Raw genomic sequence first — 23,470 nt, 5'->3', positions numbered from 1 at the left:
CAGACTGAACAACCCCAACTCTCTCACCCTGTCACAGAATCACCAAGGTTGGAAGAGACCTCAAAGATCATCAAGTCCAACCCATCACCACAGACCTCATGACTAAACCATGGCACCAAGTGCCACGTCCAATCCCCTCTTGAACACCTCCAGGGATGGTGACTCCACCACCTCCTTGCCCTCACAGGAGAGGTGCTCCAGCCCTCTGATCATCCTCATGGCCCTTTCTCTTCACTTACCATCCAGGAAAAACACACTGACATTTCAGCCAGACCTGTCCTGTGACTTGGCTAAGGATGGATGCGGTGGGCAGTGCAGACAAAGGCAGAATTAGGATGACTCATAACCACCTCACTGATGGTACAAGAATGACACGTTCCATTTATTTGTACAATGCCAGCCCTAAGTGATTCTTACATCTCACAGCAACCTATTAACAAAAAGAGACTTTGTGAATGGAGTATCTGGGTAAACACTTCAAACAAATACATAAATTATGCATAGTCAGTACACTTTTTCTACCTTAGGGATCAAACTGAAACGAGACTAAAGAATTATGTTTTATTTATATTAAAAATGTATTAGCTGCTGTCCGAGAAGGTTTTCTGGAACATTTGGTATGCTACCCAGGAAATTCTGTCTGAAGCTTGCATTGTTTATTATTGCCAATACTAGGAGAAACTTGGCACTGTTATATCAGAGAACTACAGTAATAATTCTTCAGGCACAGCAGCTTAAATTTAATAAGGATAACTTTTTCATCTGAGCCAGAAGATCTAAAGGCAAAGGAAGCCCCAATTTTACCCCTCTATTTGATATATTCAGACTTTACAACCAATCTCTCTTTTATGGTACAAAGTGAAACAAGGCAATCATTTATGAATAGATCCTGTGCTCACCTTCACTTAGAATGTGCTATAACACTAACTGGTAACCAGAGACATAAGAAGACAACATGTTCATGAAAGATACAGAGGGTGAGAAAGTGTAATTTTTCTAAGGGGTAAATCTGGTGCAAAACTCTGCAGAACTGGGCCACATGTGGACTGGGTAGATGGAGTTTTCTGATTCATATGTTAGATTTCTCAGTCTGTGCCCCATGAATGTAAACCACATGTAATGTATTTGATTAGCCCTCTGAAAGACAAATGGAAGGCTACAGAGGATGGTTTCTGCAGAAAGAGAAATGGGATTAAATTTAAAGAAGAGGTGGGCAGACAGGCATAAAAGATGATCTCTCTGGCACCCAGGCTGGATGTTTGACAACAGGAAGGTACCAAAGCTAGCAGCTCTGTTTGGGAGAAAGGAAAGGAGATGAACATACAGCTTTATGTCTCCTTTGATTCTGTAAGACCAATTGTAGCAAAACTCTCCAAAGACTTGGACAGCTAAAAAAGGAAGCCTGATTTCCAGTTTCTGTGTCTCTCTCTTTTTTTTCTTAAACAAAAAAGATCAAGTCAAAATGCACCAGAGTTGGAACATCTAAGAAGAATGGGGACGAAGCAACTGTTGCTATTACAGAGAGGAGAACTTACAGTGCAGAAAACAAGCCACGTTCAATGACTTCTCAATGCTCAAAGACACAAAGAGAGACTCTACAAGGGGCTGTTTTACTTCCCTTAAAGCACCAACAGGCAAATGATGGAAGCCTGTGTGAAGGCTGGGGGTCCAGCTCTCATGGAATCCTTCTCCAGGTCTGCTTTGTGATGTTTTGCACGATGACAAAGTGACGCATCAACAAAGCGCACCAGAGTAAAATGCAAAAGGCATTTCTGTAGTTAGGCAACTAATTTGTTTTTTAGTCTAATGGTTATAATCAGCAGACTTCCTGAGTATCAATCTTTCTGAGCCACAGAGGGGGTGAGATTATAGGCTGAAGACTGTAATTTTTACATATTAGATATCTAAGTGTCATTTTCAGGAGTCTGGTAATGAAAACTCCACAAGACATTTTTCTATCAATTTAAAGATTTTTACAGCATGGCTACAAAAGTGATTGTTTATTACATATTTTTAGACAGGATACTTTTAAATCACAGAGAAGTAAATTACTGTGTTTAAGACGCTGACATTAGGTACTATTAATATTCGCAAACTGACTACACTTTTGAACATCAAGGGTGAGAGGAATGAAAGGGAGGCAAAAGAATACAGAAATGCATGCTGATCAAGTTCTTAGGGCAAGTTATTCAAATAAAACCAGTAAAATATAAGGGGACAATTATAAGAATTAAGGCTAACAAATTGGTTTGTAATTTAATGAAGCAATTTCATAATGCCATCCCACTTGGGGTTAATCATAATACATTAATCAATTAATAAGCATTGGGAAAGCAAAAAATCTGCAAGTCAAAACCACTTCCAATGCTGTAAACTGAAAGATAGTGATCCTGACATTCAAATGAACATTCAGCTAGAGAAGTGCAGACATCTATTCCCCATGCAATGCACACAACCAGCTTTCATTAACTGTAACAACGGATAGCTTGAGATATTGAGGAGAGACTCCATATAATGTGCAGAGAGCATTTTTCACATTTCTAGCATTGCTCCACTCTGGAGTGCAAGTCCTCTCAACAGCAAGTTCCTCCTTAGCATCAATAATTGTTAATCTTCCATTAAATAAATCAGAGCAATGGACTGTGTTTTATCACAAAAAGTAAAAGTCACTCAATAACCCATCACCGTTGCTAGCCACCCTCCCTGCCAATGCATACAAACCAGAGACAGCACAAAGTTATGATCTCAGACTTTGCAGTTGAGAAAGCATTTATAGTGCATTTGGAAAGAAACCATTTGAAAAAATTATATATATATATAAAATTTTAACCTTTAAGTAGAGATTGTTCAGACACTGTGGAAGTTGTATTTATCTAGATATATTTGAGACTAAAACCAAGAATGGTCATAAACTCTGAGCATTTGGGTATTTTGCTCTGTACTGTAAGAGAACTGCATGACACTGCTTTCTGTACAGCCCATGTTGTTTTTTTTAAACCAACCTAACAAAAAGGCTTTAATTGAAAGCATTGCACTTTGGAAGTCATCTGACATAAAATCTGGCTTCCTGCTCTTCTACCTTATTGGAAAATACCATGGATGAGTTGTTAGAGCTGAAGAGAAGGAGGGAAAGGCAGATGATTGCTTGGGCACTGAAGAAGATAAGTGCGCATAAGGTAGATTATCCTTCTACATTGCACAGTCAGCCTGTGGATAGAAAAGTTTCAACACAGCAGGTTGCAGCCATCATGATCTAGAGACTGCAAATGCCTCTTGGCAGAACACAGGCAAGCAGAAGTGGAACGATGTGTTTGCTTCCAAGAACGATCTGTTTCAGCAGCCCTGTCAGTCTGTCTGCCTCCAAATTCAGCCCTGCTTTCACTCACGAATTAGTACCTCATTCCTTCAAGCACACTTGCTCAGGATGTTCAGGCTGCTGTGTGAACACCTCTGCTCTTAGCACTCCTAGACTTAGCCATGTGGGCTCCTTCTCATGGGTAAGTCATGACAAACATGCAGCCGTGTGAGTAAGAAGGCCTCAATCCACAGTTATCCTGTGAATCACGAAATCTTTGCTCATGTTTGTATGAGATTTGAAATGAGGGATTACCAGGAGCACAGGCTCTGCACAGAGACCCCAGCAGCAAAGGTGTGTACCAGTCCTCTTGTTGATGGACATCAAAGTTGCAGTACTCAAGATTATGTTGAAGAACAAATTATCCACGTGGATAAAGAAAAAAAGCCACAGGTTAACAGGCCATCAGCTCACTAAGAAAGTTCTTTGTTCTTGGAGCCTGAAAGCACTTAGATCACAGTGCCAACCCCTGTGCTCTGCAAATTGCTCATGGCTTCTGCTTGGTGTAGTCCCAGGGCTCACCCCAGCAATCAGCTGCTTCCTTACCTGATTCTCTGCCTTGCTTCGAGTAATGATCTTCAAGAAAGGGGTGCAGTCCTACCCATCTCACAACAGCATCCCACTCCACAGCTAAAAACCTTTGGAAGCTTCTGCATTAAACTCAAGACTTCATCAGGAATTGTTTGCCCAGTGCTCTCAAGAGTTAAGCTACTCATTTAGGTAGTGAAACAAAGAATGAAAAACCTTATTACAGAAGCCTCTGTTTTTAAAAACCTTTCTGCTGTTAACAGCTATTTTACCATTAAACATCACCTGAAACATGACACATGTGGACAAAAGTATGGATCAGAACAAAGGTAAAGCCTCATCACCGAGAACTTTCAACTCAATAATCATCCAAATGAAATGATATATATGTATTTTTACTTACAGAGCTATTCTCCATCTGTTCTCCCTCTTCTTTCTTCTTTTACATAAAATATTCAAAAATATTCACATTTCCCAAAGAAACTTTCAACAGAAGTTGAAATAAAAATCTGAATGTCAAGCTTATTTTTCTTTTCTTTATTGGAAAGGTAAATTTTTTAGAAAATGACACTTTCTTTGATTTTTTTTTTCCTCTACCCAAACTTGACATCCAATGAAAAGACTTTTAGTGCAAGTTTTCTGATCAGCATGAATACCTGTTGTTAGGCACCCAAACATGCATCTTTTGGCTGAAGAAACCATCTTTGTAGGCCATTCAGTGCCATTTACATACTGAACTCAACCCAAATCCAACAGGCTTTAGGAAGCTTTCACAATTTCATATTTAAATTCTCCATGACTCAAGATCACTTTTGGTTTATTGGTAATTCCATCTCCATTTTATTTACTGGAAAATCAGGAGATGACTTTTCTTCTCCAGAGATGCTTCATATTGCAATACATCATTGTATGTTCTGTTGAAGTTGTTTCTCAGAAAAAGGTACCCTCAGTGCTGTATTTGCCATCTCTGCCTACTTTGATTTGCTCATCCTTCATGTGTTGGGCTAGCTAGAATAGAATAGAATAGAATAGAATAGAATAGAATAGAATAGAATAGAATAGAATAGAATAGAATGGAGTAGAGTAGAATAGAGTGGAGTGGAATAGAATAGAGTAGAGTAGAGTAGAATAGAATAGAATAGAATAGAATAGAATAGAATAGAATAGATCAGACCAGACCAGACCAGACCAGGTTGGAAGAGACCTTCAAGATCATCATGTCCAACCTATCATCCAACACCATCTAATCAACTAGACCATGCAACCAAGTACCCCATCAAGTCCCCTGCAATGATGGTGACTCCACCACCTCCCCGGGCAGCCCATTCCAATGGCCAATCACTCTCTCTAGGAAGAATTTCTTCCTAACATCCAGTCTGAACCTCCCGGGCACAGCTTGAGACTGTGTCCTCCTGTCATTCTTCAGCTATTTAAAGGCTCTAGGTGTTGCTTTCATCAGTAACAACTAAAAGTTTTAATCAGCTATGACAATTTCAAAAAGCTAAGAAAGTGAACTTCTGTAAGAGCATGCTTCACATTACTTTGCTTGTCTTTTGTTCCATGGAGAATTACCAGTAAATATGCATATGCTTGGACAAATATAAAGTATACTTTCCAAAGGCACTGAATAAGTAGCTTTAACCTGCACACACATTCATGTTATGAGGACAATAAAAAATATTTGCACTAATTACTAAATAATGCTGCTAATCAATAATAATAGTTTTATTATTCATAGGCTACTATTAATAAAGCACCAAGAGTTCTAATGTAACCATTAAAAGAATTAATACTGTAATTTAATTTTAAGGTCTTTACATGTATCTGAAGTCTATTAAAATAAATGAAAAGGCTCTCAATGACTCTGGATGATGCCCTGCATGTTAATGATGCTACATGTTATTTGCACTACTGCAAATCAACTTTAAGATATTGCCTATACCCTGGAGCACTGATCATGCTTCATGTAGATAGATATAAGGCCTAAGGGAAAGTGCACACCTCCCTCTTAGCTCTCATTTTCAAAACCAAGGTAGTTTCGCTCACTTTCCAAAAGCACTGTAGTAATGGAGAGATGGAATTAGGGAATTGCCAGGAGTTGAGATGGGAAACTTGGAACCTGGTCTCCTACCAGATGTGGTTTTCTTAATAGCTCCTACATTTAATGCGCTTATTCACCAAATGTAGTTGGGTATGACAGAAAACACAGGAAGCGGTCAAAGAAAAGGATTCAGGGAGATAAATGGGCTTCTATCGAAGTGAAGAGCAGAATTCTGTGACTGGAGAAATACAGATTAAAAATATACATTAAAAAGTATATTTGTGCCAAACAGTCAATGGCTTTGATGGGGTTCCACTGATTTGTTCTGTGTTTAGTTCTTTGAGGTGCCTGTGAGAAGGGAGCTACTGATCACCCTCATGAAGCACTGCTAGCCAAAAAACCAAAATGCAAGGCCACGAGTACTCTGTTTCACTGAAGAACAAATCTCTGCATCCGTGAGTCAGCAGTAAATACAAAGACATTTAGACTCAAATTGATCTAAAAGTGAAAAGTGCTACACCATATTTTTTTCAACAACCTCTGAAAAAAGATGTTAGCACTGGAAAAGTGAATTAAGAATGGCATCCAGGAGCTGTAGAAACTTGGGATTTTTCTCTCACATGCTTTTGAAAATTCCTTTAGTTGCCTATTTGCTGCCATGTATCTAATTACCTTTAAAAATCTACCCCTGTGCTGCTAAAGCTCTTGAGTGATCGAGGTATCAACACCACTCATCTTTATGAAGATAATTTTAATGATGAAAGTATTGCTAAAAGTTCTTTTAAAATTCATTTTTACTTTAACTTCTTTAGAGGTGATTTGTCAGAGTACCTGAAATACACTAACTAATCACCGATGATTTTCTTTGCAAATAATAAAATAGATTTATATGCCCTCCCTGCAGGAACAAGAATTCCATCACCTCCTCCTGAATTTCTGAGTTATCGAATATTTGATGAGTGCTTAGGGAATCAGTATTGTGTCTTTTCACAGCAGTAATCAAGGAATGAAGTATTCTCTACCATAATGAATCTACCACAGGCCCAAAAGATGAATATTTCAAATGCAAAAAGCAATATGTTTGTTTTGAACACATTCAAGTTTGGCTTTATTAAAGCAAGTAGTGAAGTGTGCAGTGAATTATATTGTTAGATGGTTAAAACAGAGCCGTGTGATATGTCTTAATGCATTTAATCCAAGTAACTACTCATTTCAACTGTGACTTGTAAATAGGTATTACAAGTGCATATACGGACGGATGACTCGGGAACCAGTGCGAGATCTGGGCCTTCCCTTCCACTCCTGGCTTGCTTCAAATCCAGCTCAGCCTGACAATTAACCAAGGCCTGGAGCCAGAATATCATTAAGTACAAGTTGAACACTATGTGGGCTGAAATTAGGCACGTGCACCAACTATTCAAGTTAGGATCATTTAAATGAAAACTGAAGCTGCCTGCTAGGCTGGGACCTGAGCATGTTTCAGCAGAGTGGTGGGGCTCAGTGCAGCTTTTGAGAAACCCACACACCGGTGAATCCCTGCAGCTGGGTCCTGTCACCGCAGTGCTATGGTTTCTGCAAATCCAGAAGCCTTCACTGCAGACCAAGAGGATACTGCTGGTGAGAGGTAATTGACATGTGAAGTTCCATCTTCCACTAATGTGAGTTTCATTTTGAGAAAAACCAAGTAACACCAATACTGGCAGAAATGATTTTGTTGTTTTCTCTGGAAAAACTTGTCAGGAAGCAAAGAAAAATCACTGGCATTCTTCATTTGTCTCCAGAACATTCTGATTTTTGCTAGAAAAACAACTGAATTCTCTTAAACAACAAAAAAGCAGGACCTTTTTGGATCACATTGCTGTTTAATACTCTTATCTCCTCTCCCCCTTGAAACATACTGACTTTTTTTCTTTCCCCCACAAAAATTCCCACTTTAAGAAAGATGTTTTTTCCATGGATTCCTCCACCCACAATGGGCTTTAGTATAACCATTTTACCTGTCACCAGCATGCTGGAGCTCCATTCTGCTCTTTTCATCTTGTCTCAACTGAATAGCTTTCAAAATAATTTGAACTAAAAAGATCAGAGGTTCCTAAGCCACTTTGCTCCTGTATTACACTCACTGGGCCTCAGAGAGAGGATCTTGAAGGAAACACCACAGCACGGTGCAAGGTTCAATTTGCCTGCTGTCTGTTTTTTTGCACCAGTGAGGTACTTCCTTCTGTCCCAAACACACAACCACTGAACAAAAGTCTGCAGGAATTTTCAGCAGAGCCAAACCATATGTCCCTTTGTTATTTGCTTCACTCCCCTCTATGTACAACAGTCCCCAAGCAAGATGCCTGAAGTGATGCTACATTCAGGAAAGGACCAAGTATTCTGGGACCCTTTTCCTCGACATATCTATTAACTGTACCACTTGTACTCCATGCAGAAAACAGCTTTCAGAGCCCAGTTAGAGATTTCAGGCCAGCTCATCTCATTTGCACATTGAGAATACCTGCTACAAGAGTCCCTGCAGTGCTATTGTATGTGAGACCCTCTGAGTTCTACCCACAATGAAATACAGAGATGAGCAATTATAGCAGTTTATATATGCAAGAATTGTTGCCTGATTTTAGCTAGTAATATTTTTTGTTTGTCAGGTCAGCTAACCTGCAGCATGCAAGCAGAAGCAGAATTTATAAACAGACTTTCCAATGAAAGCAATGAGAAAACCACAGATTTAATTAGCAATTACAACAAAGTTCCAAGTGCTTCAATTATCCAAGTTCAGAACCAATGTACTTTGCCTGGAAATTGCCCCTGAAACAGTGAATTCAATAAGGAAAATTCTTATATAGTCCAAGTTAAATTATTTAAAAAGGAGGAAAGAGGGTTCTTAATTATTTAATGTTTCACCAATAATTATATAGTTCAGTATAATGTTCACTCACGGGAGAACCTGATTTTCAAAGGAACATTTGTGAACATCAGTCAAACAAAAAACACCTGCCAGACTAGAAACTCAGTCAGCGCAGTACACATTCTTTCCAACACAGCATTAACGCATTAGCAAAAATCCAAGTCTTGACTTAATGGCAAACCTATGCAATAATTTGTGTGCTAAAATATTTACATAGAAAAGCAGGCACAATTCAGTTTCCTAATGTATTTGTGAACAACAGTATGACCTCTACGGGGCCGTGTTCTAGACAAATGAGTTAGCGACGGGAGTACAGCTCCAGAAAACAGCAAACTGCAAAATTAATGCTGGAACAGTCAAAGCTGCCATTCAAAAATGTGGCTATGGACATCTGAGGGACATTTCAATCAAAAGTTACTAAGAATCAGTTGCATGAAATACTAGCCATGGCAAGTTTATGCACATGGTGCCCTGAGGAGCAAGGCTAAATGAGCAGCAAGAATTTCTGAACAAAACTGTCCATAAATGTTATTCCACATTGTGGTTCAGCAGCTCCAGTGTACAATATGTAGCTGAGGGAACTAGAATGGCACCTTGAATGCCAACTAGATTGGCTCTGGAAAACACTCATGATGGCCAAAATAGCAGTTGCTGTGCTGAAGTCCTTAGAACGTACTTACAGGGGCCAGAATTCCCTTCGAGAACAGGGACTTTGGGCTCTACAAATCTTCCTTAACAGTTTTTTTGTCTTGGAGCAGAGCTACCCAGAAGGAAGACCTGATACACTCTTAAGTTTAATGGCACATCACTGATTTATCATTTCAACCCAAAGGCAAGGAAAAAAAAAATACCAAAAAAGGGAAACCATTTCCTTGCAGACACAAAACAGGCTGTCCCTGGGTCACTTTGCCAAAGAATTACCTTATCCCTAAATTCTGGAAGAGATCAGTGACTGTTTTATCAGTAATGTCTTCAGATTTCACGGCTCCTGGACCAGAGGAGCCCAGCTGCACCACCATCCAGATTTTACAGCCTAATGTGCTGTGGCCTGCAGGGCTAGAAATGATGAAAAGTATGGATTTCTGCTTCCCTGAGGGGACGGCAACACTTGATTGTAGTCTTAAAGAGCCTGAGGTCTCTTACAATCAAAGATGGCTTTTTTAACAGCATTACAAACTATTTTAGGGTATATTTAGTGAGTTTAATGGCTCCCTTGGAATAGTGCGAAGTGGGACTTGCAGTAAGCAAAGCACCTGGCTTTGCAGGTGGGGAATACAAAATACAGTCCCTCTACAATTTCAGGATGTAGTGGTTTATGGAATAAATGTCACATACAGACTAGGAAATGGTGCGACGTGTGGTGGTGCTTCACATGGCTTACATGAAGCACATCAGGGTAATGCAGCAATTAAATTCCAGCCAGATGACACCACAACACTCATTGCACACCACAGCATGACACATGCTCCTTCTGACACAGTACACGCACGTACCGAGCAGCTCTTCACTATGGCAGGAACCAGGTAACAGTGCCTTTGGTTCTTCTGTTTCTAAACTTCTGTCTTGTAAGGCCAAATTCAATTTGCTCAGTGCTTCCCACAGCACATTAAGATTAAGAAGTCTGGGGAACCATCCTGCTATGCCACTGTAAATTATCACAGTTGCACCAACTTTACCTTAACATGAAATGCCACAGAAGTGCTCAGGATTCAACAATGATGAATTTAACATGCCTGCTTCCACTAGCCTGATGTCAGCCCAGTTATAGCAATTTATGCAATACAAGGATCTGTCCTTTTCTCCTTACCAAAGCATTTGATCAAAATCAGTGACATGGAAAAAGACAACCTTACTTAATTTGAGCAGGAGAGCCAGGCTTGTCACTCTAACATCATAAGAAAAAGGGGGGTATTTACATATGGGTACTTGAATATTCTTTTTTATCTAGCTTCTCAAAGATAACAGTAAGCTCATTTTCTTCTACAATAACAACTAGTGTGAAATGCTATGGAGGACAAGCATTTTCCTTTGCTCTTCCCTCCCTCTTCCCCTCTCCTTTGAAAAAACAACTCCTTGAGATATTTCAAATCTTCATTAGCCACTTCTCTGCTGTGACACCGCGGTGGGAGGGAGTTGCTTCAACTCCCTCTGTTCAATTCTCCCTCAAGTCCAAAAGGAAAAAACTCTGTTCCTGACGCAACCTGACAAAAAGCTCACACTGCTGAATGCCACTGCCGTGTGGTGTGACCTGCCAGCCACAGCAAGCAGCAGTTTCTACCCCATGCTGCAGTTCTCGAGCATGCCAAACCAACAAATGAGCTAACCGAGCAGTCACGCTCCTGAGGATGCATTTTAAGCAACAGGATGCATTAAGTCACTCATTCGGAAACCTGCTCTGTTCAAGAACTTGTTACTATGACAATTTAGAAGAAACTGCTATGGATAAGACTGATGAAACTTATTGATTAATTTTCCCTCAAGCTATGTTTGAATTTTAAGTTTTCTCCACACAGAACCAGTTTGTGTTGGTTTGTTAGCATTCCAGAGACTGCAGCAATGTGCTTCAGCGGTGAAGGAAGTTCCATGATAAATGTGTTCTCCAATCTGCATCTGTAAAGTAGCTATAAAATCAGAACAATTCATGCAAAATTTTTCATTATGTTTTTAAATATACTTATTTACATTTTAAATCACACATAGACAATGTGAAATATCTTTCACTTAGACAGGTGGGAACAAGAAAACAGATGCATCCATTAAGCTTGAAACAATTCAATGAATTAAATAGTTCTTGGTGAATGCTTTGGTTTATGGATATAGCCCTTGCTTAAACTTACTTGAAAAAACACGGCCATGGCTCCTACTACCCTGTTTTCTAGAACTGCTGTTCCAAAACTGTCAAAGTCATCAGGATTGTAGAAGTAAATCTGCATCTGTAAAAATTAAAACCAACAAAATCACATTAGTGTGGATTCATACTGCTTTCAAATGAAGTAATGCATACAAGTCATGTGTAAACCCAGTATTATGAATCTGAGATAAAGGAATTCTGCTGAACAATATTGTTTAACTAGCATCTTGATTAATAGCATGACTGCCCTACTGGGACAGTAACCAGGGAACAGAGGCAATGCAATGCATTTTAATACCAAACCTAAGGATAAATAGTATGGTCAGTCTGTTTATATGGTAAGCTTTGTGGTTTTGGCCAGGATCTCTTCATTTCTTTGCTCATAGCAGGCTCATCTCTTGCTCTGCTAAATGTGCTAAACATATTTATCTCAAAAACCATAGAGAATTTTTGAAAAGGATTCCAATGTTTAGAGTAATTCCTTCACTCCTAAAGCAATTTGTAAGATAAAAGTCTGTCTCTGTAGCAATGCATTTTTATGAGCCTCTGATATTCAGGACTATCAGTTAGGGTCAGACTTCTCCCTCAGTTCAGTTAAATTTCATGACTTTTATTTCCAAAGCATTAGTACACTGCAACACTTATGAGACAAACCCAGATATTTTGATGTCATTTTAGGATGAAGAATATTAATAACTAGGCAAACCCAAAATGAAAGCAGGTGAAAACAATGGTAACCCCCAAACAACAAATGTCTGTTACACAAATACAGAAGGACTAAGAAATAGCTTCCTTGATACACTGTGCTGTTGAATCATTCCAGTTTGCCATACACACATGCCATGAAAAAGGGCAACTCATAGAGGCCTGTGGGCACTACTGCTCTTAAATTCTCATATGGTTCTTGTTCAATTTAATCCTAATGCTGTGCTGCTGCTCCAGCAGTTGTTCAGCCTCTCCATTTCCAAGGAAGTCCTCAGTGCTAGTCCATCTGTATTAAGCATGGTTTACATCCAAAACATGCAACATGTTACACCACATAGGTGTGTACACCTCCAGAGAATCAGTTCAGAACTGCTAATTGTTGCTGTATGTGTGCCCTACACAAACAAATTAAATTGCATGTGCCTGGTGGTAACAGCCAAACACAAGAACTGGACTTTGCAGTGACTGAACTTGGGGCCATTCAGGGATGCATCTGGATGGATTTCACAGTCCAAGCCAGCACTGCCATGTCCATAGGAGCAACACTACTGCAAGACAGTTGGCCAATACATACGCTCACTCACACACATCGACTCCAGAAAAAACATTATCTGTTCCTGGCTGTGAAACAAGAATGGACCCATCAGGCTTCTCTGCCACTGGCCTCTTGCCTGAACCTGTGCCTTTGCACCTGCGTCTTTGCTCCCCATCACCTGTAACCTGGCATATCCAGGCCTGTCAAAGCATTACTAGGTGATAAGAAATAGCCACGCCATACACAGTTAAATGGAAACATAAGGTCTAGTTGAGACTGTCCATGCCTCCCAACACACTGCTGGTCTGAGCACTGCTCCATCCTTGCAAGTGTGACCACAGACAAATGCTCTGCTGGCACCAGTAACTTCTTGGGAGCTGTTTGGTTCCCCCCCCCCCGCCAAGATTGTGCTGCATGACAAATCCTACTGTACTCACAAATGCACATTCTGAAATTTTGTGTATTGCCAGATGAAATGATACCCTTTTATCTTGTTCAGACATGTTACTGCTCATATTTACTGTACCACCTTTGGAAGGAGGGGAAGGCTTCTCGAGGTATGTTTAAGGAAGCTGTTAGATTATGTAGGGAAAAAAATTAGAGAGGCAAAGGCCCAGCTGGAACTGAAACTGGCCACCTGTCAAAGACAATAAAAAGCATTTTTACAAATACATTAACACTAAAAAGAAGGGCAAGAAGAACCTCCACTCCTTATTGGACCTGGAGGGGAACACTGTGACTGAAGATGAGGAAAAGGCTGAGGTCCTGAACACCTTCTTTGCCTCAATGTTTAACAGCAAGGCAGGAGGAGTTCAGGACGAGTGGCCTCCTGAGCTGGGCGATGGGGTCGGGGAGCAGTGTAATGCCCCAGAAATCCATGAGGAATTAGTTCGGGACCTGCTGAGCCACTTGGACACTCACAAGTCCATGGGACCGGATGGGATCCATCCTAGGGTGCTGAGAGAACTGGCAGATGAGCTGCCAAGCCACTCTCCATCTTTTTCCTCCAGTCCTGGCTCACCAGTGAGGTCCCAGATGACTGGAAACTGGCCAGTGTGGTGCCCATCCACAAGAAGGGATGGATGGAGGAACCCAGAAACTCCAGGCCAGTCAGCCTGACCTCAGTGCCAGGGAAAGTGATGGAACAGATTATCCTGGTGGCAATAACTGCACACCTGAAGGATGGCCAAGGGCTCAGGTCCAGCCAACATGGATTTAGGAAGGGCAGGTCCTGCCTCTCCAACCTGATCTCCTTCTATGATCAGGTGACCCGTCTGGTGGACGTAGGGAGGCCTGTGGATGTAGTCTACCTGTACTTCAGCAAGGCCTTTGATACTGTCTCCCACAGCAGACTGCTGGCTAAGCTGTCAGCTCATGGTTTGGAACGCAACACTCTGTGCTGGGTTAGGAAATGGCTGGAGGGCCAAGCCCAGAGAGTGGTGGTGAATGGTGCCACATCCAGCTGGCAGCCAGGCACCAGTGGCGTCCCCCAGGGATCAGGGCTGGGCCCCATCCTCTTTAACATCTTCATTGATGATATGGATGAGGGGATTGGGTCAGTCATCAGCAAATTTGCAGATGACACCAAGTTAGGAGCAGATGTTAGTCAGAGGGTTGAAGGGCTCTGCAGAGGGACCTTGACCAACTGGCCAGATGGGCAGAGTCTAATGGCACGGCATTCAACAAGCCCAAGTGCCGGGTGCTGCACTTTGGCCATGGCAACCCCATGCAGAGCTACAGGCTGGGGTCAGAGTGGCTGGAGAGCTGCCAGAGAGGGACCTGGGGGTGATGATTGACAACCACCTAAACATGAGCCAGTAGTGTGCCCAGGTGGCCAAGAAGGCAAATGGAATCCTGGCCTGCATTAGGAATAGTGTGGCCAGCAGGAGCAGGGAAGTCATTGTGCCCCTGTACTCTGCATTGGTTAGGCCGCACCTTGAGTACTGTGTCCAGTTCTGGGCCCCTCAGTTTAAGAAGGACATCGAGACACTTGAACGTGTCCAGAGAAGGGCAACAAGGCTGGGGAGAGGCCTTGAGCATAAGCCCTATGAGGAGAGGCTGAGGGAGCTGGGATTGTTTAGCCTGGAGAAGAGGAGGCTCAGGGGAGACCTCATTGCTCTCCACAGCTACCTGAAAAGTGGTTGTAGCCAGGAGGGGTTTGGTCTCTTCCCCCAGGCAACCAGCACCAGAACAAGGGGACACAGTCTCAAGCTGTGCCAGGGGAAGTTTAGGCTCGAGGTGAGGAGGAAGTTCTTCACCGAGAGAGTCATTAGTCATTGGAATGGGCTGCCCAGGGAGGTGGTGGAGTCACCATCCCTGGAGGTGTTCAAGAGGGGATTGGACGTGGCACTTGGTGCCATGGTCTAGTCATGAGGTTTGTGGTGACAGGTTGGACTTGACGATCCTCGAGGTCTCTTCCAACCTTGGCGATACTGTGATACTGATGCCGAGGCTTCTGACTGTATGTATTTGCTGTAATGTATAACACTGGCAAAGTACCTATACATCTAATAAAACATCACCGTATAGAGAAAAGACAGAGATAAAGATCAGTCTCTTGAGAGGTAGAGGTACTTGTTTCAGCAGGAGGATAAAATAAGATTCCACTCCAAGTGGCTCACAAACAAAACAAAACCCCAAACCAACCAACTGTCTGGCATTCAATTTAGCATCATAAAATTTGAAAGCAATTTTCTACACCTATTTTGGCCTTCCTATTCCCAATATATTCACACAGAACAAAGTTAGTGGTGCCTCCAGGTTCTGACAACTTGTGCTTTGAAGAAATGTAGACCAAGGTACAGCCACTGATGCAGAAATTAGAAACAGTAAGTTTCAGGTAGAATTGCTTAAACTTCAATTTAGCCAGCACAGACAGAAGATCACAAAACACTCACACACTGCATTTTAGTCTCCTTTAAAATAAAATCTAAAATTAGGCATACCTTATATTTCAGTATATAGTTCTCATAGGAGTTTATGAAGAAAAGTATCACTGAGTGAGTTCAGCATATGCCAAAATCATTTTGGATCAATTCTGCTCCTGGCATTCTAAGGAAATTAATTTTTACAATACTCTTTTGGATAGCAGTGCAAAGGGCTTTGGTAAAAAAGTCCTTAATTCAGATCCCTCGCCTCAGCAGTGCAATTTCACAGACTAATCAAGAACCACACTCTGCCTTGATTACCATACACATTGAAACATTTTACCACTGCTCCCTGGTGTTTTTCCAGAGAGCGTGGTTCCTCTCTCGGCATCCATCAAGTCGAGGGGAACTGTCTTGTATGAAAAATTATCGTCATCTGTCATACAGTAGCTTCCTTATGTGTTCATACAGCTAGAAGGAACATTTTAGGAGTAGAATCTCCCAGGAATGGCTATTATATAATTTACACATGCATTCACTGCAAAAACAATGTTAAGAAGACGGTAAAGTAACATCTTCAAAACTCCACGGTTCAGGATGCTCATAAAACCACACCTGGACACCTCTGAGCATTATTATTATGACAATTTTATAATTATGGGATCACATATTGTTCTATTCCATAATACAATCTCATCTGCTCTCCCCCATTTCCAATAAAATGTAAATATATCTAACGTATTTTTGTTCTTCTCTACACAATACACCCAATATTGAATGCATTTGTCAGTAGATATTTAATGGAGTACTTTCCATGGATGGCATGATGGTCTTTATGAACAGATAGGGAATAAGACAGTTAACCATAAAATTAATTTCACTGCATACTTAAGTGGTCTAAACATGCCAGAAAATTTTCATTATTACTCCTTATTATAGAATTAGTATATACAATATATGGTGCATTTTGCATATAAATAACTTTGTCTCTGGCTGGTACATACAAAGCAGTAGCACAGAATGCAACAAAGGGGCATTTAAGCTGAAGATGGGGATCATCTTAGAGCGTGCTATTTGTGAAATGCAGAATGGAGCATCACCCAAGCATGCACATGCAACCTGATTTCAGTACCACAAACATTGTTTTCTTGTACATTTCTGCATGTGATTTCACAATGGTCTCTATTTCCTATAATTTTAAAAAACCAACCAACCAAATAACCAAAACCCACAAAATTCAAGGTCTCTGAATCCCTTAGCAATGGGAAATATCCACTGTAGCTTCTGTAGCGTGACATGAACTGTCTGCAGTCAGAATGCTGTTCTATACATCCCTGCTGATAGTGCTCCAAATAGCCTTCCTGGTGGCATAGGTCCCAGAGGGCATTAGAGTGCTGTTCTCTCTAGCACAATATACTAGATTTATAAGTCTTTCACATCTAGCCCTGTTACAACTAACAAGGCTGAGAAAGGCTTACATGGACTTCCTTAATCTCAGATGTGCAACCAGCAGTGCGCCCGTGTGTACCTTGTAAAGATCTACCACAAAAAACATGCAGAGTCCAAGGAATCTAAATTTTCAGTATTTTGATAAGGCTAAGATGAAACAATTCTGTCCCTAGTGACACAAGGGCAGTTTTCCTGCAGGAAGACTCCCCATCTTAAAATGCAACCAACAACTATCGCAGCCACAGAGCTTTACCAAGGCAGGGAGCAGGGCAAGAGTTTGCCTTAATGGAAAAACTTCACGCTTTGACACTCTTCACACTAAAATAGTAGAATTGTTTTCACACAAACTTGAGAGAGATTTGCTGTACAGCACAGATTAAGCTTGAAAAGAAAAATCTCACTGAAGGGGAAAATCCTCAGAATGTTACAAGTGCCTTAAAACAGAGGATTAGAGGGAAAACCCTCACTCTGCCACAACCCAGGAGATAATTGCCAGTCACCCTATAAAACCATGTCATGTTTTCCAGTCAGTTCTGTCCAGGAAGATCCAGTGCCCAGCCATTTCAGTTTCCAAGCACTCAGGCCTTTTTCCAGATGACAATGCTTACACAAATGAATACAGCACATAGAGCCAACACTCGAGTAATTTCCCAGCCCAGAGCATCTTTCTCACCATGCTCCTACCAGCTACAACACCCATCCACCATGCCCTGGGGCAGGCAATCTCCTCCTCCTTGAGGTCAAGCTACTCTCTGCAGAAACACCTTTCTTCATCTGCATCCCTCCAGTCTCTGCTGAAACCTGGTGTTATCCAGACCAGGCAAAATATCACACCCTGCTCTGTGCTTAAGAGATTTTGCCTTAAAATTGGGCTGTCACCACTCTGATCTTGTAAGAACAAGCGGTTCAAAATGTGCATGTGTATTACTGAGAAATACTGCCCACCAGAGATCAGCTCTGATTTTATTTAGTACAATTGCCTCTGAATGATTAAACCCTCTTTATGCAATGTCACTGGCTTGCAAAAACTGAGCCTGCTTCAAATGAAAGAATTCTCCTCACCACCCATCTACAAATAGGCACTCTGCTCAGCTGCTCCTCCTCCACCTGGCAAGGCAGACATCCAGACAGAAATCACCATTCCTGTGCACAACATCTTTTTGCTCTTATTACCCCACTACAAAGACAGAAAGCTTACATCCAACACTAACTATCAGGGCTAAATTCATTCAGCACTTATGAGAGAAAAGCCACAATGAGCATTTGATAGATCCCAGAAGATGTGAGCGAGTTCAAAGCAATTCGAAGAGACTGGAAAGCAAGCAAGTACATTTTCCATAGACAGATGCCAAGTATTTTAAAAATAAATAATTGAGACTTTTAAATTGGGCTGCTATCACCCTGTGCAACCTCCTACAGCAGATTTCTCTTCAGATTAAAAAGTGAACAAAGGCTCATTGTGCTGTCACAGATGTGGAGTGCAGAATATTCAATAGTATCAGGAATTCTGGTGGAAGGGAAAGAGATCATCGGAATTAGCTTTCCGCTCATTTCCTTCCAGCAATCCAAGGACTACCATGGCAATTGAAAGCTAAAAAAAAAGAAGAAGGAAAAAAGAAAAGGAAGAAAAAGGGAAAAAAAAAGGAAAGAAAGGAAAAAAGGAGAAGAAAAAAAAAAGGAGGGGAAAAAAAAAAAAAAGGAGTTTCACAGGCCAGCCAATTTCTTGATGAATCAGGTGGCAAGACGCAGAGGCAACAACAGCGATGTGGTTTATTATGTACCTCTTTAGAGACTGAGAGTATTTTCACAAGAGCAAAACACTCAGACATTGCAGGGAGATTGCAAACCTTTGCAGAGTAGTGAAACAAAAACTTGGAAGTGTTTGCTTTAAACGATGGAGTTAATCATCGAACATACTAATTCTTAATTAGCACCTTTGCAGCTTATATTGTAAGAATAAATTATTCTCAGCCACTTTTTCGACTGGATTTAAAAACCTCTCACACACACCCAAATCCTATGCTAACATTATGAATCATACATGATTTTTCTTAATTGAAAGCTCCTATGTACGTACTTCTGCTTTAAATATGTGCATAGATTTTTAGCACCCTGGATGATGTGATCCATTTGGCTGGAATAAAAATGTTCTACAGACATAACGTAATGTTCACCGCAGCACTGAAAATTCAGAATAACTGCCCTGCACTCCGTGTGTTTACTGGAGTGCAAGATGCACACCGGGGCATTAAAGTCTGATGTTTGACTTCTCATTATATTTTCTTTTTAAAAACCCAGGAAATTTATCATTTATAACATATTGAAAATCTGCTTAGAAAGCTGACTGGCGAGGAGGGAGGGTGAATTGTGATGTTTTCCAGTTCTACTGGAGCTCGATGTACGAACATGGAGTATACTGCATTCATTTTAAAAGATAAAGTTGAAGAGGAGCAGATAATGGCATGTTTTTCCTGACTAGTCTATTATTCATCAGTGAATTTTTAACTATAGTTAGGCAGGTACAGAGATGTATTTTGAATGTCATAACTCAGGATTTTACAGTGCCTAAAAGCGTGCTGGGTAAATTGCAAAACAAAGAGTCAGACAGGGTCTTTGCCCTAATGTAATTGCAATCTGATAATGAAGACAATGCTAGGCTGGAAAAAAAATGAAAGGAGTTGAAACAACAGGAAGAGCAAAGATCACATAAGCGAAATAAAAGAATTAACTCAATTTAGACATTCACATGACTTCGATGTATGGTACATTTCCCTTTAATCTTTTTTAATAACAAGCATTAATTATTGCTTTGTTGCCTACAAACAATGCAGTAGGTGTATCTACGTTATTAGTCAAGCAATTTCATAGTTGTTTTCCACCTGAAAATTGGTAGTTGTTGCACGTTCTGCCCCTGCCTCTGAACAGCACTCAAAGCTATGAGTGGTCCAGTAACAGCCCAGTAGGAACGGTGAGGCAACACGACGTCCATAGGAGTGCCCTGGGCTTCAATGCATTGTTGGATGATAGCCAGATCACTCAGTATCTTGAGTATTAAGCCCTGAATGTTAAGAGAGAAGTACCTTGGCAAGCCTGAAACTTTCCTGATCTCTGCTGCCAGAAATAAATAGCCCTTAGGCCTGCTCCCATCCCAAACAAGAATATCCATCTCATGCATGCACACTGAGTCATTACCAGTGAAGGCATATCTGATGCTGAAAGGCTGTATGTTGCATTCATTTGTATTTCAGTAATATGAAAATAACGGTTTCAGTGTTTATGCTTTCCATAACATGAAACTTTTTTCCAATTGCTTTGTACTCCAAGTAACAGCCATATGATTCACCATGAAATGAAGTCTGGAAAATCGTTTTGGATAAATGGAACTATAAATTCAATAGAATTTCCATGACAACATGGATTGCAACACTCCGCCACGAGGAAAATGTTATAAATCATTCAAAACCAACAAAAAAATCAGCAGTAAGTCTTCTCTTTCACAACACACAAGACCCCTGAATTATAGAGCTGTGGTTATTACCTCCCCATGCAGCGCCTCTCATTTCTGATCCTCTCCCTTGTTGTAAATGTTGTTTCATATCTAACCTCCTCCCAAACACAGGAAATTATAATACTGGCACTTTCAAACTACGACGTAAACAAGACTTGAAGCATAATGAGCAGGAGGCTTGTTTTGAACCTTTCCTCCTTCTCTCATCTTCTAAAAATGTTTTGAGTGTCTTCAGCCTGTGGTAATTATACCTGTGGATCCACATCCATCGGAGCATCTTGTTGAGACTCAACCTTTAGGAGGCTCTTTTTCTGGAAACGTGGGTGGTATAAATGTATAATAGGGTGCTCAGTCAGCTCATAAAAAGGATGTGAACCACATGTCTAAGGGATGGAAGAGATCCAAAGGGAGAAGGAGGTCAAAAGAGGGTGGGAGGGGGGAAAGAGGATAAAAGATTACACCACAGTATTGCTCTTTTGTACCTCTCCATCAAAGGGTTCCTGACATACAGTATTTCACTTAAAGTCCAAGGATCTGGAACGAAATGATTCCAGGAGAACCTGCACTGCAATTCAAAAATCACTGTGGCTGTTGACTTCATGCCTGTGAGAAAAACCTTGGAAATACAAAACTCCTTCCCTCTTGAAAAGACTAAGCACCTCATAAAATGAAATGAGAGACAAATAGCTCAGTATTCTGATTTTTGGGTAGAAGCAGGAGTATTTCTTACAAATTAGGTCTAGAGATGAAGCATCAGCCTACTAGTTCTTGGACTGCAAAGGCTTCTCTTCCCAGATTACTAACGAGTTTCTGATGCCTTGCATAAATCACTGCCCATTTCTGGGCTTGGCATCCTCATGTGCAAACTATGCTCATTGCTCATCCCTCCCTTAACTGGATGTTTTCTGAAAAAGAAAATATGAAAGATTGGAAGTTAAGGGGAATAATGACAATGGATTAAAAGCCATATGAAATAAATCCAACACTTGCAGGAGTGCAGTAGAATAAAACCCCCACACTTCAGGGTTGTTTTTTATTTGCTTGATATTGCAATAAGGAAGAATCACATGAGTACTTCATGGAGACAGAAATTTGTGCCTGCTAATAGTGGTACCAACTTCTAAACAGCTCACATCTGACACATGGCTGATGTCATAAGTCAGTGCAGATGCTTATTGCAAGGTGCTGAACCCACATACCCAAGAGCATTCCCAGGCTCCTGGAGGTCACCTAGGGTCTTTCACCCGTCTTTGGCTGCACTAACAGACTCGGACTCTCCCAGAGACGTTTTGGTTTATTTATCAAGTAGTTCTGAGTCTCACCCACACTGGCTTTGTCTAACTGTGGCATATTCTAAACCAGACAGCAGGAGCATGCATGCGGAGCATGCAGCGCTGATCCTCCCACTTCAGCAAGAGACAAGCTTTGCTCTCTAGAACTGTCCAAATGGAAAAATTAGAAGCAATACTTAGCTGCTGGCAAGGGTGACAAACTGAAACAGGCAATTTAGGAAATGGCTAAGCACCAAATGCCACAGTAAACAAAAACAAGCCGGATGGACTGACTGTATGAACAGAATAGCTCTGAACTCAAACCAAAAGTGCCTGTTTCAGATAATACCTTCATCTGTTTCCTGCGGTCTTCACACAAGAACTAAACTCTAGAAGAAAGAGTTTTTAACTTTAAAGTGTCCAAACTGTCCATAGTTCAGTTTGCCTCTCAAGAAGCCATTTACTTTCTTAAACATCAGGAAGTGCTGCTACAATGGAGAGAACTGCTGGGATTTCCTAGCAGAAACACTCCAGTGCTCTTCAGGGAAAAGAACTGTACTTTAAAAATAAACCCTACAAAAGCACTCTTTTCCTAGCATGTGTGATTAATAGAATTTCATATACCATTCACTTTAAAGATGCACTAGCACAAGGATTCATTCCTCTGAGAGCTCACATCTTAGCACAAATGATTCTTTTTGTACTGTGGAATTCAGAAGGTCCTGGGTGGTTTATTTGGTTTTGTTTTTTAAGCGGGAGAAGTTCCATGTGGTTTAATGATCTTCAAAATGCCTCAGAACAAATTTTGAGATATTTATAGTTATGCTGCATCTCTGGATTCAAAGCCATGCAGCAGATGGGGCACGTTTTCAGAAGCATTTTGCTGGGCAAAAGGCCATTCCTATCTCTGAGGGGATGCGAAATCCTCTGGGCTGCACACTTGCAGAGTGATTTTTATTTAGAAAGTATATGGTCATTGACAGTAGAAACAGTCCACAAGTAAGAGTTTACATGGAGGGCTGCACATCAGAGGGCAAAAATAGTATGGGTTTTCCAATGTTTTGCAGAATACACATCTATCTAAGGCACCACGGTAATCTCAAAGATAAAGCATGCAGGGTGCTCAGCATAAAAGGTCTCAGTAGCTACTTGGAAATAAGTGAAAGAAGGTGGGACAGACCTGCACTGTTGGGTCAACACCAGTTCTGCCACAGACTTCCCATTTGAACACAAGAGGGATTTTGCCAATGCAGCTGCTGAATGTGGGTGTATCAATAGAAAATAATAATAATAATAATAAAGCAGGTTGGAAGAGACCTTCAAGATCATAGCGTCCAACCCATCAACCAATCCAACACCACCTAAACAACTAGCCCATGGCACCAAGCACCCCATCAAGTCTCCTCCTGAACACCTCCAATGATGGTGACTCCACCACCTCCCCGGGCAGCCCAT

The 23,470-nt window shown here is 41.0% G+C and overlaps 1 protein-coding gene across 1 annotated transcript in view; it reads right to left on the bottom strand.

Moving 5' to 3' along the window:
* PTPRG (protein tyrosine phosphatase receptor type G) overlaps positions 1 to 23,470 on the bottom strand; it is a 429,887-nt gene that overhangs the window by 131,304 nt on the left and 275,113 nt on the right. Inside the window, exon 5 of the mRNA XM_054160911.1 lies at positions 11,667 to 11,762. Coding sequence (XP_054016886.1) covers positions 11,667 to 11,762 — 96 coding nt within the window. The remainder of the gene's footprint in view (positions 1 to 11,666; positions 11,763 to 23,470) is intronic.

Source organism: Dryobates pubescens, chromosome 1, assembly GCF_014839835.1.
Source record: "Dryobates pubescens isolate bDryPub1 chromosome 1, bDryPub1.pri, whole genome shotgun sequence".
NCBI lineage: Eukaryota > Metazoa > Chordata > Aves > Piciformes > Picidae > Dryobates > Dryobates pubescens.
This window is presented reverse-complemented; position numbering and strand designations above follow the sequence as displayed.